The 20,000-nt window shown below is 44.8% G+C and overlaps 1 protein-coding gene across 4 annotated transcripts in view; it reads left to right on the plus strand.

Annotated features, from left to right (window-relative positions):
* LOC310727134 (myosin phosphatase Rho interacting protein) overlaps nt 1-20,000 on the plus strand; it is a 79,215-nt gene that overhangs the window by 37,550 nt on the left and 21,665 nt on the right. For all 4 annotated transcript variants that reach the window (XM_083543344.1, XM_083543347.1, XM_083543346.1 and 1 more), the window contains exons 6-12: nt 7,869-7,962; nt 8,118-8,742; nt 13,712-13,859; nt 17,443-17,553; nt 18,155-18,211; nt 19,564-19,632; nt 19,785-19,874. In XM_083543344.1, the coding sequence (XP_083399470.1) occupies nt 7,869-7,962; nt 8,118-8,742; nt 13,712-13,859; nt 17,443-17,553; nt 18,155-18,211; nt 19,564-19,632; nt 19,785-19,874 (1,194 nt within the window). The remainder of the gene's footprint in view (nt 1-7,868; nt 7,963-8,117; nt 8,743-13,711; nt 13,860-17,442; nt 17,554-18,154; nt 18,212-19,563; nt 19,633-19,784; nt 19,875-20,000) is intronic.

Raw genomic sequence — 20,000 nt, forward strand, 5'->3', positions numbered from 1 at the left:
TTTAAGCATCAACTGACTTATTTTAAAAAGTGTTTTATTTTTCAAGTAGGCATCTCAGACCACGGCATGGTTCAGTGCACCGTCAGAAAAAATTATGTAAAACGTAAGAGCACCTACTGGCATTTTAATACCACAATTTTAGAAGATGCAATAGCAAAAATGAACCACCTGTTGGAGTGCCACTGAGATGGATGCTCCTTCTAAGTTCTTCTTTAGTTTAGAACAAAAGAATGGACAAAAAAGACGTATGCATGTTCCTCAAAGACCTGCCTAAGCTCCCAGAGCTGACAGGGAGCTGACACTGGCTGAGCTTTAGGAGGGTCTTCAAGTCATGGAGAATGGGCGGGTGTCAGGTATAGATGGTCTCCCTGTCGAGTTTTTCAAGGCATTCTGGAAACCCATAGGGCAGGACTTGCTAGAGATCTTACAGGACAGTATGAGAGGAGATCAGCCCCCATTGAGATGCAGGAGAGCAGTCCTGACCCTGCTGTCTAAAAAGGGAGACCTGACCCACCTGAAGAACTGGCACCCAGTGTCACTACTGTGCACTGACTGCAAGCTGCTGTGAAAATCATTAGCATCGAAAACAGTTGGTTTAAATTGAGGAGTCATGAGTTTTTAAATAAAAACTGGGAAGGCACTATAGAGCACATCAGAGGCAGACTGAGCAGGTGGAAGCGGCTGGTTCCAAAGATGTCCTACAGGGGGCATACGCTGGTGATCAACAACCTGGCAGTGTCGTCTCTCTGGCAAACCTGCTAGCAAACATCCAGGCCCTGGTCGTCGATTTCTACTGGGATGGTTTGCACTGGATTCCGAGTGTGTCCTCAATCTGCCCAAGGAGGAAGAGGGGCAAGGGCTGGTTCCTCTCGCCAGCAGAACTGCAACATTTCACCTCTAGTTTATCCAGAGATGCTTAACCGGGTCCAGGAACCTGGTGTGAAGAACAGCAACCAGTGAACTCTTGCACATGGGTGGAGGACTAGGACTGGACAGAACTTTGTTTTAAATGGACACAAACATGCTGGATGTGTCTGGACTACCAGTCTTTTACCGTAAACTTTTATTTTGTTTTCGGAAAAATGTATGGGACTCCGGTTCCCTGCACATCGATAACCAGCTCCTACACTGCTGAAGGTTGACACTAACAGCAGCTGAAGCACAATGAAATCGGTGTGACCAGTCCTGTAGAGGAGGAACCCTTTCCCCAGCTGGATGTCGCCCCTGACCTTGACTGGTGTGAGCACCCCCTCCTGGCATGCAGGGGTGAAGGGGAGATGAAATTTAAGACAGTGTCGGGGAAGCTCCTCTACAGGGCCTGTGTTAAGGTTTTAAATAAGAATAAGACAGTGTAGGTGAGGTCAATAATATAGAGGTGGACAATTTTGTATAATCTGCGCTAATGCTACAGAAGACAGTTAGTCATGAGGCACTGGCACTTTTAGAAATAAAGAAAGTACAGTAATCCCCCCGCTTTACTGTGGTTCGAATCTGGCGCCCCAGTTTATCGCGGAATTGCATTTGCCACATCAATGATAAGTTTGGCTGATTTTCCCGGTGTCTCGCGGAGAGCACCAGAGACCAAAACACTGATAGGGAATTGTTTTTAGGAGTTTTATGTTGAAATAATGAAATATATTAATATAATGATTTATTATAAAATGAAGTAGACTGTTAATACAGTACAGTACAGATTCCCAACCAGAAGCTGTGGGTGGATAAAACCATACGCGACGCTCTGAGATCCCGCTCCGCTGCCTACAACACGGGGCTCGCCACCGGGGACATGGACGATTACAAGGCTGTGTCTTACAGTGTTCGCAGAGTGGTGAAGGATGCAAAGCGCCGCCACGGGAGGAAACTAGAGTCACAGTTCCAACATGGTGGCTCTAGGAGCCTGTGGCAGGGACTAAGAACAATCACAGACTACAGAACACCGTCTTCTAAAATGGTGAATGTGGATGCTTCTCTGGCAGACGAGCTAAACATCTTTAACGTTTATTTCGAGGCTGCAGCTAACCACGCTAGCGGCACAAACAGCGTGCATGCCGAGAGAGCCGGAGAGGTAAACACGTTCACCATCTCGGAGTTTAATGTGAGGAGGGCATTCAAGAGAGCATTCAAGAGAGTGAATACCAGGATGGCATTACAGGTTGGGTTCTGAAAGCCTGCGCTGACCAGCTAGCACCGGTGTTCACTGAGATATTCAACCTCTCTCTGGAACAGTCTGTTGTCCCCTCATGTTTCAAACAGTCCACCATTGTTCCTGTCCTGAAGAAACCCTAGCCCACCTGCCTTAACGACTATAGGCCTTTAGCCCAGACCTCAGTAGTGATGAAGTGCTTTTAAAGACTGGTCAGAGACTTCATCACTGCATCACTACCAGGCACACTGGACCCATTACAGTTTGCGTACCGTCAGAATCGTTCTACTGAGGACGCCATTGCTCATCTCCTTCACACTACGATGAGCCACCTAGACGACAGAAATGGGAATTATACAAGTCAAGTCAAGAAGCTTTTAACAAAGATGCTGTTTGTGGACTACAGTTTAGCATTTAACACAATAATTCCCTCCACACTCACCTAAGTTGGAGATTTTGGGACTCTGGGCCAGTGGATCTCTACCTTCCTGACAGAAAGACCACAAGCCATATGGGTGGGCAAACACGCCTCACCCACCCTCACCTTCAGCACTGGAGCTCCCCAGGGTTGTGTTCTGAGCCCCCTGCTGTACTCGCTGTACAAATATGCCTGTGTGGCCACTTCCAACTCCACCACCATCAAGTTTGCTAACGACACTCTTGTGGTGGGCTTGATCTTCAACAACGACGAGACTGCCTACCTACAGGAGGTCAAAAACCTAGAGTGATGGTGCCAGGAGAACAACTTTCTCCTGAACGTCAGCAAGAGTAAGGAGTTGATTGTGGACTTCAGCACGAAGCAGGAGCGGTCATACCAACCGCTAAACATCAACGGGACCCCAGTGAAGAAAGTGGACAGTTTCTGGTACCTAGGTGTTCACATCACACAGGACCTGTCTTGGTCCTGTCACACCAACACCCTGGTGAAGAAGGCCCGGCAGTGTCTGTACCATCTAAAACGCTTAAGGGACTTTAATCTACCCTCTTAGGTGCTGAAGACTTTTTACACTTGTACCATTGAGAGCGTTTTGACAGGTAGCATCACTTCCTGGTTCGGGAACAGCACCATGCAGGACAGGCGAGGCCTCCAGAAGGTGGTGCGTTCAGCTGAAATTACCATCCACACTGAGCTCCCTAACCTGCAGAACATCTACAGGACCAGAGCCAGGAAGATTGTGAAGGACCTCAGCCATCCTAACAATGGACTCTTTTCTTTGTTGCGTTCAGGGAAACGCTTCCGCTCCCGGAAAGCGAACACAGAGAGAATAAGGAGGAGCTTCTTCTCACAGGGTATTTGGAGTTTAAACCAGGAAACACCCAGGATCTAAAAACTGTCCCAATCTCTCCATCATCACACTTTTTCTCTGCACATATTTTTTCTTTTTCGCACTACAACTCTTTAACTCTGGACTCTGAACAGCACAGTGCACTTTATACTTTATACCACACCACACACGGTCACTTTAAGGACAATCACATAAACCACCTTAAATTGTTTACTGATTTACTGTTTTCTGCCACAAGCATATTTTGTATATACACCTTTTTTTCTCATATATATCTTTATATATTCTTATATTTTATATAGTTTAATACTTTATTTATCTGCCTTTTTTTCCCCTTGTTTTCTTTTTCTCCCCATCCTATTCCCTCATGCCGGACTGTCGTAAAAAGCATTTCACTGCATGTCGTACTCTGTATGTATGTGTATGTGACAAATAAAATCTGATTTGATTTGATTTGACTGTATACATATAATAAATAGTATTTTTTAGCTGTTTATCGCGGTTTTACGTTTTGGAACGTAACCAACAGGGTATTACTGTAACTGTAAAATTGATTTTATTTTTGACGGAAATGGGGAAGAACCTCACAGTCAGTCAAATGCCTTATTAGGGAAAATTTTAGAGAATTACAGATGATGGATATTTGAAATTACAGATGATGGATATTTGAAAAACAAAGACATGAGGGAGTGCAGCAATACACATGGATGAAAATGAAACAGAACAGAATCAGTGGAATGAGATTAGATTTAAAAAAGTCATGGAACAACAAGGTGATCTACACTTTTTTTGCGCCTATTTTAAGTTTTAGAAGTAAACACAAAGAGGACTGAAACCAATCTGGATTTTTTATGCAAAATTACTAGAAGATGCTTGTTTTTTTGAAAATTGTAAATCTTTTTGGAACAACTGGAAACTGAAAAAGACACTTTTTAAAAACCTGAGTCGATGGCAGGAGGTGGGGAAAGTCAATATCACAATTCTGTGGCAGGACTATACATCACACTCATCAGCCATGACCAAGAAAACAGTGGAGACTTTACAAAAGGACATCAAACTTTTAGAAAATAAAATGCTGAACAGTAATGGAGCTGTAAAAGCGGATGGACTGAGAAAAAAAAGACAAGAACTTCGCTCTCTGCTGGAGGAACAAGCAAAAGAAACACTGATAAGAGCAAGGTACTGTGCCACCTTCTTCAACCTACAAAGCAAAAGTGTGCAACAGATGACATTTTATCATCCTTTTCGTCCTTAAGAATCTCTTACATCAGATCCCAGTGAAATAAGAAACTTATTAAGTGAATTTCTAAACAACTACACAGTGCCGATAGTGATTACTGGGATACTGAATCCATGGAAGATCTGCTCAAGGAACTGTCACAGCCCCTGCAGATGCAAAAAGAGGACTTGGACAGCGAGATCACTTTTAAAGAACTCACAGAGGCAATGAGGCAGTTATCGACTGGACGATCTCCTGGAAAAGACGGACAAACCGCAGAGTTCTACCAACACTTCTACGACCCTGGTGGGTCCCATCAGCAAGAACGATGAGTCAGCATACAGAGAGGAGGTGCAACAGTTAACAGCCTGGTGTGGAGCCAATAACCTTTCTCTGAACGTTGACTAAATGAAAGAGATGGTTGTTGACTGCAGGAGAACACAGAGCGACCAATCTCCACTAATCATCGATGGATCCTCAGTGGAGATCGTCAAGAGCACCAAATTCCTTGGTGTTCATCTAGCGGAGAACTTCACCTGGTCACTCAACACCAGCTCCATCACCAAAAAAAGCCCAGCAGCGTCTCTACTTACTGAGAAGGCTGAGGTAAACTCATCTCCCTCCCCCCATCCTGACCATGTTCTACAGAGGGACCGTTGAGAGCATCTTGAGCAGCTTCATCACTGCCTGGTTTGGGAACTGCACCGTCTCGGATCGCAAGACCCTACAGAGGATAGTGAGGACTGTGTGACTGATCTGTACAACCCCGACACAAACACACACTCGTATTCACTTCTCATACCCATGTCTTCAGCACCACTCACATTACATCACCTTATTACCATAAACTGTTTACATGCTGTTTTTCTTTGATTTTTAAATTTTTTTGGGGGGATTTATTGCTGTTGCTCATTTGCACAACATTTTGTTTAAATTTTTTGTTACTTACAATGTTCATTTTACGAATTTTACACACCGCAGTGTGCAATATACAACAGGTTTACTGGTGTTTTTATTTTGTATTTTGTGCATTTGTCCTAAATTGTCTTGTGTTGTTTTTACACTATTTGCACCAGGTTGCACACGATGCACTTTATGTGGCGAGGACATGCACTAGTCCTAAACTCTGTGTTTTCTGTGATTCTTGTTGTATGTTGCACCAGGGTTCAGGAGGAACTTCTCCAAAAAAAAGGAGACTTGGGACTTTTATAGAACTGGAGACCTGTATCTTTGCTGTGTGTGAAATCCTCTCCAAGTGTCTTGCTAACAGACTTAAACATGTTTTAAACCAGCTACTCAGAAGTGACCAAACCTACTGGGTCCCTCAGAGGTCCATAATAGACAACCTCTTTCTATTAAGAGACATGGTTGATTTGAATTAGGCAAACAACAGTAACCTGGGAGTCCTATCTTTAGACCAGGAAAAAGCATTTAATCATGTAGACCATGGATATCACTTTAACGTCCTGAAACACTTTGGCTTTGGAGAGGGTTTTATCTCCTACATACAGCTGCTGAACTCCGATGTGTATGTGATGGTGAAGGCGGGAGAAGCCTTAAGCGCCCCAACACCTGTGACAAGAGGCATACGGCAAGGCTGCCCACTTTCTGGACAACTGCATAAGGCCATTTTAAAGTGATGCTATCTGTGTACGCAGAAGATGTCACAGTTCTTATCACAGAAAAAGATGATGTCATGCTTTTACTAAAACCATCAGACTATATGAAAAGGCTTCTTCTGCCAAAGTCAACTGGCAAAACATGAACAATGGAGAAAAGATGGACTAAAGATTTAGAAAGTGTTTTATGGGAGTTAACACATTTGTCTTACAGAGGAAGTTTTCTGGTAGTAAACAATCTGGCTGCCTCAACATTGTGGCATAAGACCACTGTGATGGAACCACCAGAAGAACTGATCAAGAACATACAAAGGACATCTGTAAACTTCTTTTGGAGTAGACAACACTGGACACAGGCAGCAGCCTGTATACCTACCATTACAGGAAGTTGGGCAGGGACTGGTGGACGTGAGGAGCAGAATCAGTGCGTTCAGAATTCAAGCTGCACAGAGGCTTCTATACAGCAAAGATGTGGTGCGGGAAAAGACTGCAAATGCTATTCTGAGGCGAGAAGGTAACCTCAACCTTCACAAATACTTGTTTCTAATGGAACTCATGGAGATGATTCTCTCTGAACTTACCCCGTGTTACAATTCCATGCTACACACCTGGAAAAATGTGGTAAGAGTTAAGACAGATGGAGACACACCAGAACGATGGGCAGCCGAAGAACCTCTATTCTTCACCCCAATGACACTGATTTTCCAGGACTGAAAATCTTCCCAGCCATACGTGAGGGGAAAAAGCGGAAGCCTTAGACTCCATCCTGTCCTTTAAAACACCACAGACACGTCTCTTCAAGGACATGACAAAGAAAGCTATGTACCACCTCACAGTAAAGGTCCTGCACAAAGACTCTTTAAAGAGACAAAAAGCCTCAGGGTGGACAGAGATGTTAAACCCAGACTTTGTGGTTTGGGACAGGTGGAGGACCCTGTATAACCCCCCTCTAGAGAAGCGTACTGCTGACCTGCAGTGGAGGATCATTCACAGGGCAATAGCTACAGACGGACATGTGGCTCACCTCAATGAAATACAAATTTGAGGAAAGAAGACGCTTAAACGCTTAAATTAATTGCTAAACTAATTAATAGAAACAGTTACACGTGCAGTGTGGATAACACGCAAGAACAAACACTTGCGGATATCAACTCTAGATCCTGAAACAATGCGCAAAAGACTCGTAGCAAAGAGACTGAAAATTTCAATTGCTTTTTATGAGTTATATGTCTATTATATGACTATAATTTCCTTAGTTTCAATTATATTTTTTGTGTAAATGAGACTCTGTGTAAAGTTCATTATAACCAACTCCTTTTTAACTTCTAGAGCAGCTCCAAATACAAAGCTTTTATTTATGCCACCTAACTTATTTTAATAGGTGAAATCTACATGTATCTTTCTGTTTTTCCGCCTATACACATGTATTTATGTTCATTTATTTATTGACCTCCCTTTTACTAAAATATTTCTACATGGATAAAAAAAAAATGCAAAATTGAAAATTGTTTCTGTTAAACCTCAACCTCTATCCATCTCTGCCCCCCCCCCCTCTCTCTCTCTCTCTCCATCTCTCCCTCTCTCCCTCTCTCTTTGTGTAGGAACCTGGCCCGGCCAAGGTCACAGTAACGAGCAGTAGTGTCCTGTGTGCCAGTAACAGTGTGGTTCAGTCTGATGGAGCTGAGCCTGTGAGAGGTATACATACACACACACACACACACACACACACACACACACACACACACACACACACACACACTTACACACACTTTTTTAAATAGATAATTGTTCAAATAATGTATTGTTATAATTGTGTGCATGTGTGTGCTACCATCTGTATGCATTATCAGAATCGGAGCGTGTGATTGGAGGACGTAAGCCGAGGGTGGAGAGCGGCTACTTTTCATTGGAAAAACCCAAACCTGAGCAGCCCTTGCAGGAAGCGCTATCTTCCCTATCCTCATCCTCCTCTTCCTCTCGTCTGAGGTACAGCATCTCGGAACCTGCGCTCTTCCTCTCGTTGTCCTCACACAACACACACCACACTTCACTTGACACACACACTACACACTCAGACTTTACAGACACACCCACTGTTTCACAATCTGTCGATGCTCCACACACATCGCCAACAGCACACACACTGCAATCTCCTTCCTCATGCACCTCCACCAACACACACACTCTAGCATCACCGCTCTCGTCCTCTCAGAGCTCTCTCGACTCTGAGTCGACCTCTGAGAGGCGAAGTCGTGACAAAAGAGTGGGTGGAGCTAACCAATCAGAGGCTGGAGGAATGAACGTTAAGCCTGGGCTAGGTGGGCGGAGCTACGCAGCACTGGCAGATGTCCCCCGTGCCAGAAGGCTGAGCCATCGCGAGGCGTTTCGTTCTGAGCGCAAGCGGCAAGAGCTGAGAGCGAGAACCCGAAGCCCGGGCAGAGAGGAGGTGGAGAGACTGTTCGGCCATCAGAGGAAGTGAGAACATACACACCAGTAGAAACACACACGCACAAATATACACTGGTTTTCACACTCCAGACACAGAATTGACCTTTAGGGATTTGCTGGTTCTTCAGGTGTTCCTTGGCTTGACCATAACTTGGTCATAGAGTCTGCGCTTTCAATTCAGAATTAACTTACTGGAGTCTTCTCAGCAGCAAATCAGGGTGCTGATATCATCCAGTGAACCTGACGCAGAACAGCAGACTCTTTAAGATCAGATCCGGGAGAGGTGCTAAAGAGTCTTCAGCTTTACTCATCTACTATAATGGTCTATGTTATTTAATCAGGGTAAAGGTCAAAGGTCCGCCTCGGCCATGTTGATGTCTAGAGCATCTGCTTGACTCTGCAGGATGCAGTTTATGAACCTTTCCTAAAGGTTCTGTTTCTCAAAATTTCTGGTATATGCTTGTGGCCCCTTGTGCCATAATACCATAAGGACTATTTTGGTATACTTAAGAGGGAGCACAAGCATGTAGAGGGAAACACTGTGCAGGAACTGCAGTGAGCAGGAACTTCTGAAGCTAAATGGGTAGGATGTCAAACTGCACCTGCACTTCCCAGAGATTTTTCATGCCATAAAACTCAAGTGATCTGTATCTGTACAGCAGCTTGAAGACTACCTGGGGATTCAAGTTGTAAGATGTTTTAGTCAAACACATCCACACTTTCCACCCAAAGAAACATACATGGCAGTGCTTGGTGGGAAATGTTGAGGCCATGATTTTGAAGAAGGAAGGAAGGGAGAGGTTTGTGTGATCAGGGCAGCATGCAGCAATTCACAGACTAAAATATCAGGGACATGGGGAAGTTGGTTGTGGATGGTACCATGGCTGCAGTGTCATTGTAATATACTTTATATTTTTCTTGTGCTTATGTCTTGTGTAGTCCTAGAACTAATTCCCATGTGTATACCCCTGCTAAATACCTCCTTTACCAAATCCCATGTGTATAACCCCCTGCTGTATATCCCGTTTGAATTCCCATGAGTACATCCCCTGCTGTATACACCCTGAACCACATCCAAGTCAAGTCAAGTTTATTTGTATAGCGCTTTTTACAACAGACATCGTCTCAAAGCAGCTTTACACAAATCAACAGTGAAGGTGAATGTGTGTGTTTATCCCTGATGAGCAGCCGTGGCGACTGTGGAAAGGAAAAACTCCCTTAGATGTTATGAGGAAGAAACCTTGAGAGGAACCAGACTCAAAAGGGGAACCCATCCTCATTTGGGTGACATCAAGAGTTTGATCATAAATCTTTCAACAATACAGAACACTGGAGAGTGAGAACTAACATGAGCACTGGAGTATAAGATTATAAGTGATGTTCTTTCTGCAGTCTTATACAGTCTATATGGTTAGTAGCTCCTAGTTTTATAAGCTCAGCATTTGTGATCATCACAGATCCAGCATCAGCTTCTCCATGCCAGAGCCTTTAAACACTCCAGGAGGTCCAATGTCAAACTCCACACATGTAGCGGGATCCAAATGGCACTGGTACATCTCTAGATGGTTCGGAATGTTTGTGAGTTCGGCATCTACTTCTTCAAAGGTCCGTAATCATCATGAGGTGGGAGGTGACTGGAGCTGGAGCAACCTCAGGGTGCCTCGGGATGGGGAGAGAAAGAGAAGCAGTGGAGAGAAATTAGCGTAGCTGCTGTTCATGATATTAACAGCACAAGTTGATAATGTGCATGTGATCAGATGTTCTGGAGCACAAGGTTATGATATGTGATGTGTGTTATGTGTAGGCTTTGCTAAAAAGATATGTTTTTAATCTACACTTAAACTGGGAGAGTGTGTCTGAACCCCGAACACTGTCAGGAAGACTATTCCAGAGTTTAGGAGCTAAATGTGAAAATGCTCTACCACCTTTAGTGGACTTTGCTATTCTAGGAACTACTAGAAGCCCAGAGTTTTGAGATCTCAGGGAGCGTGGCAGATTGTAGCGTGTTAAAAGACTGGATAGATACATGGGAGCCAAACCATTTAGTGTTTTATAAGTGAGAAGTAATAGTTTGTAGTCTATTCGAAACTTAACAGGAAGCCAATGTAGGGACGATAGGATTGGGGTTATGTGATCATAATTTCTTGACCTTGTGAGAACTCTGGCTGCTGCATTCTGGACTAACTGAAGCTTGTTTATTAATGATGCAGGACATCCACCTAGTAATGCATTACAGTAGTCTATTCTAGAGGTCATAAACGCCCATTAGTATATTCCTGCTGTATACACGCTGAACCAAATCCCATGTGTATACCCTTTGCTGGATACCCCCTGTACCAAATCCCATGTGTATACTCCCTGCTGTATATCCCTGAATCAAATCCCATTAGTATACCCCCTGCTGTATACACCCTGAACCACATCCCATTAGTATATCCCTGCTGTATACACCTTGAACAAAATCCCATGTGTATACCACCTGCTGTTTACACCCTGAATCAAATCCCATGTGTATATCCCCTGCTGTATACACCCTGAACCACATCCCATTAGTATACCCCCTGCTGTGTACACCTTGAACCAAATCCCATGTGTATACCCTTTGCTGGATACCCCCTGTACCAAATCCCATGTGTATACCCCCTGCTGTATATCCCGTTTTAATTCTAATGAGTATATCCCCTGCTGTATAAACCCTGAACCACATCCCATTAGTATACCCCCTGCTGTATACACCTTGAACCAAATCCCATGTGTATACCCTTTGCTGGATACCCCCTGTACCAAATCCCATGTGTATACCCCCTGCTGTATATCCCGTTTTAATTCTAATGAGTATATCCCCTGCTGTATACACCCTAAACCACATCCCATTAGTATATCCTTACTGTATACACCTTGAACCAAATCCCATGTGTATACCCTTTGCTGGATACCCCCTGTACCAAATCCCATGTGTATACCCCCTGCTGTATATCCCGTTTTAATTCTAATGAGTATATCCCCTGCTGTATACACCCTAAACCACATCCCATTAGTATATCCTTACTGTATACACCTTGAACCAAATCCCATGTGTATACCCTTTGCTGGATACCCCCTTTACCAAATCCCATGTGTATACCCCTGCTGTATATCGAAGAATCAAATCTCATGAGTATATCCCCTGCTGTATACACCCTGAACCACATCCCATTAGTATATCCCTACCCCATACACCTGGAACCAAATCCCATGTGTATACCACCTGCTGTTTACACCCTGAACCACATCCCATTAGTATACCCCCTGCTGTATACACCTTGAACCAAATCCCATGTGTATACCCTTTGCTGGATACCCTCTGTACCAAATCCCATGTGTATACCCTCTGCTGTATACCCCCTGTACCAAATCTAATGTGTATACCCTTTGCTGTATACCCCCCTGTACCAAATCTCATATGTATACCCTTTGCTTTATACCCTTTGTACCAAACCCCATGTGTATACCCCAGTGTCTACTCCCAGTACTATAGCTCATATATATACCTCCTGGGCTTCACCCCCGGTAATATAGCTAATGTGTATACCCCCCTGTGCATTGCCCTCTGTAAATCTTTGCACACTATTTTGGGGTATGACTCTGAGGGGATAGTGATCATTCATTCACAAGAGCTTTAGTGAGATCAGACACTGATGAGGAGTCTGGAGTTAGGTCAGTATTCTAGTTTATCTCCAGCTGTTTCATGGGGTTGAGGAAGTCATGGCTCAGTTCTAAAGGGAAATTGTAACATGGAGACTTTTGATACAACTGTGTGGTTTTAACTTTGTGGATACAGATGGGGGAGAATCATAACAGGTTGTGATGGTCAGGGGTACTTACAGGTGTGTGTATACTGTACATGTAAATACTGCTTTGTATTTCGGTGTGTGTGTGTGTGTGTGTGTGTGTGTGTGTGTGTGTGTGTTTTTCCTGGTGTCAGTAACTATGTGCATTATGGGTATTATAGTTCTCTTGTGTCAGACCAAGTCAACATGGCACTCGTCTGTGTGTTATTCTGGCTTGTAATGGGTAAAGTTTGCTGCCATCTAGTGCCGTTACTGTACTATTACATCTACATAACATTGTACAACATTCTAAACACACACACACACACACACACACACACACATACACACAGACTTGATAGACAATTATGTGTTATTTTGTCATTATTACATATCTTTTATAATACGATCACATGATAGTCATTTTACATCAAGTAGAGATCAACGCTTTCATTTCAATGTCTGTCTTTCTGTATCTTTGTCTGTCTATCTTACCCTCTGTCTGTCTGTCTGTCTTTCTATCTGTCTTACAATCTGTTTCTCTCTGTCTCACAGTCTGTCTCTCTGTCTGTCTCACAGTCTCTGTCTGTCTCACAGTCTGTTTCTCTGTCTGTCTGTCTTACCTTCTGTCTCTGTCTATGTTCATCTCACACTTTGTTTTTCTCTCTCTCTCTCTCTCTCTCTCTCTCTCTCTCTCTCTCTCTCTCTCTCTCACTGTTTATCATGCTCTATATTAGTCTTTATTTTATCTTCTTCTTCTTTCTCCTTTCAGGCGCTCATCAGAACATCAGTCTCCTCCTGCCTTCTGCCACGCCCACTGATTCCTCTGCTTTTTCTCATCATTTACACACACACACACACACACACACACACACACACACACACACACACACACACACACACACACACACTGCTGCTCATTGCCGCTGTTCCTGGATTCCTGAGTGCTTTCCACCATGCTTTCATCTGCTCCCTCTCCAACACACACACACACACACACACACACACACACACACACACACACACACACACACACATTTTAGTTTCTTTATGATATTTGTAATACTTAATAAAACACAATTGCTGATCCATTGAAATTAATTCAGTGTATTTCAACTGTAATTGTGTGTGTGTGTGTGTGTGTGTGTGTGTGTGTGTGTGTGTGTGTGTGTGTGTGTGTGTAATAGGCGTGCTCAAGTGATTGAAAGATTTGAGATGCAACAGTCAACAGATGCATTGGAGCACATGGACACCACAGAAAACTCCTCCTCCTCCAGTCAATCCACCAATCAGAGAACAGGACGCAGTGAGAGGCGTCTCCCTGCTCAGAAACAGGTACGCTTCTGACATCACCACACACACACACACACTCACACACACACACACACACACTCACACACACACACACACACGATGGTGCCGGTGAGGTCGGCTGCCGTCACGACTGCTCCGGCTACGTTTTCTCTTTTTTTGTTTATTTTATACTTTTATTTAAGTAGTTACACTTCCATCTACACAAGATGGACATCATTAGATATGACAGAGACACTCTTATATCTATTGGTGTACAATGCACTCACCTTTCGCCGTTTTTAAACCCGGACCCATGCTGGCCGAGCGAGATCCTGAGGGTGAACAAAGGACGTGACCCGTACCGGCGTCCGCGAGGGAAACGAGCCGGCGTCAGGAACAGGGTGAGGGCACGCGCACACCGCGCTCCCTTACCTAGTATCCTGTTAGCCAACGTCCAGTCACTGGAGAACAAGCTCGACGACCTCAGGGCAAGGGTCAAGTTCCAGAGAGACATTCGGGACTGCAACCTTCTCTGCTTCACCGAGACATGGCTGAACCCAGCGGTACCGGACCACGCCATCCAGCCGGCCGAGTCCTTCTCGGTTTACCGCATGGACAGAACACTGGAGTCGGGGAAGACAAGAGGAGGTGGAGTGTGTCTGATGGTAAACAACCACTGGTGCGACAGCGCGAGCATCGTTCCTCTTTCATGCTCCTGCACACCAAATCTGGAACTACTGACCATCAAATGTCGGCCTTTCTATCTACCTCGGGAATTCAGTTCGGTCATTGTCAGTGCCGTTTATATTCCACCTCAAGCGGACATGGACACTGCAGTATGGGATTTACACGAGACAATAACTCTTCACCAAACACAGCATCGGGACGCTGCGCTCATTGTGGTCGGAGATTTCAACAGTGCCAACCTCAAGCGCGCACTACCGAACTTTCATCAGCAAATCACCTGCCCTACCAGGGGCGAAAGAACACTGGACCACTGTTACACGCCATTCAAGAACAGCTACAAGGCACAATCACGTCCACCGTTTGGGAAATCGGACCATGCCGCCATCTTCCTCATGCCTGTTTACAAACAAAGGCTGAAACAGGAAGCTCCGGTTCAGAGGGAGGTCGCGCGCTGGACTGACCAATCGGTGGCCGCTCTGCAGGACGCTTTGGATGACGCAGACTGGGACATGACTCCGGCGCAGCTCTGATGACGTCAACATGTTTACGGAAGCGGTTGTGGGATTCATCGGGAAACTAGCGGATGATACAGTGCAGAAAACCACTATCAGAACGTTTCCCAACCAGAAGCCGTGGGTGGATAAAACCATCCATGACGCTCTGAGATCCCGCTCCGCTGCCTACAACACGGGGCTCGCCACCGGGGACATGGACGAGTACAAGGCTGCGTCTTACAGTGTTTGCAGAGCGGTGAAGGAAGCAAAGCGGCGCTACGGGAGGAAACTAGAGTCACAGTTTCAACATGGTGGCTCTAGGAACCTGTGGCAGGGACTAAGAACAATAACGGACAATGAAACACCATCTTCTAGAATGGTGAATGCGGATGCTTCTCTGGCAGACGAGCTAAACACCTTTTACGCTCGTTTCGAGGCTGCAGCTAACCACGCTAGCGGCACAACCAGCGTGCACGCAGAGAGAGCCGGAGAGGTAAACACGTTCACCATCTCGGAGCATGACGTGAGGAGGGCTTTCAAGAGAGTGAATACCAGGAAGGCAGCAGGACCAGATGGCATCACAGGCCGGGTTCTGAAAGCCTGCGCTGACCAGCTAGCACCGGTGTTCATGGAGATATTCAACCTCTTACCGGAACAGTCTGTTGTCCCCTCATGTTTCAAACAGTCCACCATTGTTCCTGTCCCGAAGAAACCCCAGCCCGCCTGCCTTAACGACTACCGCCCTGTAGCCTTGACCTCAGTAGTGATGAAGTGCTTCGAGAGACTGGTCAGAGACTTCATCACTGCATCACTACCAGACACACTGGACCCACTACAGTTTGCGTACCGTCAGAACCGCTCTACTGAGGACGCCATTGCTCATCTTCTCCACACCACGATGAGCCACCTGGACCAAAGAAATTAGAATTATGCAAAGATGTTGTTCGTGGACTACAGTTCAGCATTTAACACCATAATTCCCTCCACACTCACCTCTAAGTTGGAGGTCCTGGGACTCAGCCAGCCGCTGTGTCAATGGATCTCTAACTTCCTGACAGACAGACCACAAGCCGTACGGGTGGAAAAACACCCTCACCCTCAGCACTGGCGCCCCCCAGGGTTGTGTTCTGAGCCCCCTGCTTTACTCAATGTACACACATGACTGTGTGGCCACATCCAACTCCACCACCATCATCAAGTTTGCTGACGACACTGTTGTGGTGGGTCTGATCTCCAACAACGACGAGACGGCCTACCTACAGGAGGTTAAAAACCTGGAGAGATGGTGCCAGGAGAACAACCTTCTCCTGAACGTCAGCAAGACTAAGGAGTTGATCGTGGACTTCAGCACAAAGCGGGAGCGGTCATACCAACCTATAAACATCAGCGGGACCCCAGTGGAGAGAGTGGACAGTTTCCGGTACCTTGGTGTTAACATCACACAGGATCTGTCTTGGTCCTGTCACACCAACACCCTGGTGAAGAAGGCCCGGCAGCGTCTGTACCATCTGAGACGCTTAAAGGACTTTAAACTACTCTCTCAGGTGCTTAAGACTTTCTACACTTGCACCCTTGAGAGCGTCCTAACGGGTAGCATCGCTTCCTGGTTCGGAAACTCCAGAGGGTGGTGCGTTCAGCTGAAAGTACCATCCACACTGAGCTCCCTAACCTGCAGGACATCTATAGCACGCGGTGCTGGACAAGTGCTAGGAAGATTATGAAGGACCTCAGCCATCCCAACAATGGACTCTTTTCTCTGTTGCGTTCAGGAAAACGCTTCCGCTCCCTGAAAGCGAACACAGAGAGAATGAGGAGGAGCTTCTTCCCGCAGGCCATCCGGTGTTTAAACCAGGAAACACCCAGGATCTAGAACTGGCCCACTCTCTCCATCATCATCATCACACTTCTCTGTAAATATATTCACCTTCGCACCACGTCACTTTAAACTCTGGACTTGCACAGCACAGTGCACTTTTTATTTTATTCATACCACACCATATTGCACCATATTGCACATGGACACTTTACGGACCCTTACACCACACCATACCGCACACGGACACTTTATGGACAACCCACCACAAATTGCCTATTGTTTACATTTTTTACTACACATTGTTTACTGTTTATATGTATATATGTTTCATACATTATCTTTTTATATATCTTTATACCTTATATTCTTTTCTTTTATTTTCTTTTATTTATTTTTATTTTCTTTTATATAGTTTTTGTACCTTATACTTATTTATCTGCCTCCTTTTCTTTTCCCCCATCCTATTCCCTCATGCCGGACCATCGTATAAAACATTTTACTACATGTCGTACCCTGTATGTATGTGTATGTGATGAATAAAATTTGATTTGATTTGATTTGATTTGACACATCTGCTCGGAAACAGGTACACTTCTGACATCTTTATCATCATCACTCTGTGTTTCAGGATCTCTCATTAGATGCTGGAACTGGAAGCGTGACGGATTTTTCCGGAAGAATGGCCGTGTACAGGAGAGCGAAGAGTCTGGACCGCCGAGTTACAGAGTCGTCCATGACGGTGAGAAACACAACATCCAATAATCAATTACTCTAATGCTCCTTTAGCGTGATTAGTGTACAGGTGTATTTAGTGTGTGTGTGTGTGTGTGTGTGTGTGTGTGTGTGTGTGTGTGTGCTTAGTTTGTACTAAATATAAATGGTTTTACACTTTTGACTGGGTGGTCTAAGTATTTTTTGAGTGGTTTTGTGTATGTGTGTGTGTGTGTGTGTGTGTGTGTGTGTGTGTGTGTGTGTGTGTGTGTATATCAGGTTTAGCTGCCTGTGTAAGCCTCATACTCAGCCCCACACCTCACACACCCCTGATATAAATAGCTGTTAGCAGCGTCAAATCTTCTAAACGCTGAAACACACACGCAGTTCATAAGCGGTAGTACGGAGGGAAACAGTGTTTATGAACACAGATGTGTGTGAAGACGAGTACGCAGATGAAGCTCAATAAGAATAAGGTACTAACATGTACACTGCATGTGTAGGTGTGTGTGTCTGTGTGTGTGTGTGTGTGTGTGTGTGTGTGTGTGTGTGTGTGTGTGTGTGCGTGTGTGTGTGCGTGCGCGTGTGTGTGTGTGTATGCACTGAATTTTTATTGTTTTCTCTTCCAGCCTGATCTACTGAACTTTAAGAAAGGATGGATGACAAAACTGTATGAGGACGGCCTGGTGAGTGTGTGTGTGTGTGTGTGTGTGTGTGTGTGTGTGTGTGTGTGTGTGTGTGTGTGTGTGTGTGTAGAACCTTAAAAACATGAGCAATAGACGGATGTAATAATCATAATAATATTTATTCAGGCAAAGAAAAATCTCTCATCCTATATTATGAATTTTACTAACAAGATTCTCTTAAATTGTATTATTTAAATAATAATATGTAAATATTCCAAAACAGTGGTTACAGGATCACGTTTCCCACTGTGTAGCTCCACGTCTCCTGTCTGTATACGTCTGGGATCTGAGGAGAGCAGTTGCTGAATTTTGGGAGTTATGTTGTTATGTTCTCTCATATGTGTCTGTTACAGGTTTCTAGCTGCTCAACAGTTCCTTTGTTGTGTTTTTTATTTCATGATGCACCAAATGTTCTGATTTATAGAGATGTCTAGACTGCAGACAGACCAGTTCAGCACCCAGACTCTGGAACTCATGAACTCATGCTGAAGTAATAGATGCAGTTTGCATTGTCCTGCTCAAATATTCAAGACCTTCCCTAAAATGACGTTTCCTGGATGGAAGCATTTGTTGCTCTAAAACCCGTCTGCAGCGTTCAGCATTGATGGATCCTTTATAAATGTCCACGCTAATGCACTTCATACAATTAGAGATGCAGCTTTGTAACTGAGGGCTAATATCAAGCCAGATGGTCCCTCTCCTCTTTAGTCCAGAGGACATGGTTTCCAAAAAGAAAGTCACATTTTGATTCGTCTGACCACAGACGAAGAAGAGTTCTCCACTTTGCCTCAGTACATTTTAAATGAGCTTTGGCCCACAGAGGATGGTGGTGTTTCTGGATCATGTTCACGCATACCTTCCTTTTTGCATGATAGAGATTTAACTCTAAAAAGTTCTCTAAAAGTGCTCCAAAGAAGAAGAACTGGTTCCCCAGCGACAGGGTCATGGACTCTCAAGAATCATTTATGTGTGTAAGGAGAGAAGGTTAGTCTGTCAGGTCCAGTCCCACAGAAGATCTCTTATAGCACTGACTGTTGAAGAAGTTGATGCTGGATCTGATCGAAAGAAGTCAGAACACTCAAAGCATTACAGTTTGCTGCGTATGAAGCTGTGTAGCTGCAGAGCGCGTTTAGAAAACCCATGCTGAACCTCTACCCCACCCAAAGCTCCTACATGAAAGCTGGACAATGAAGCGATGGAGAAGGAGGTGTGGTCTAATGAATCAGTGTTATGTTCTGGATGATGTTCTGCTGGGAAACATCTGGTCTTGGTATTCATGTGAATGTTCCTTTGATGATATCTAATGTGTGTGTGTGTGTGTGTGTGTGTGTGTGTGTGTGTGTGTGTTTCAGTGGAAGAAGCACTGGTTTGTTCTTACTGATCAAAGTCTGAGATATTACAGAGACTCCATCGCTGAAGAGGTTAGTCTCAGTGTTTGGTGCATATATACTGTATACGAGTGTGTGCGAGCGTGTGTGTGCACGAGTGTGTGTGTGTTTGTGTGTGTATGTGCGTGTACGCGTGTGCGTTTGTGTGTGTGTTTGAAAGCTTACCTGAGTGTGTATTCTATCAGGCGGCGGATCTGGATGGAGAGATTGATTTGTCCACATGTTTTGATGTCACTGAGTTTCCAGTGCAGAGGAACTACGGCTTTCAAATCCATGTGAGTCTCTCACCATCCACTTCATTAGGAGGAGCTTCACATCTCTTCACCTCCACACCTTTACACCTCCACACTTCCAACACTGTACATCTCCACATCCCCACACCTCCCCACACCTCCACATCT

Source organism: Silurus aristotelis (genome assembly GCF_946808225.1).
Source record: "Silurus aristotelis genome assembly, chromosome: 1".
Classification (NCBI taxonomy): Eukaryota; Metazoa; Chordata; class Actinopteri; order Siluriformes; family Siluridae; genus Silurus; species Silurus aristotelis.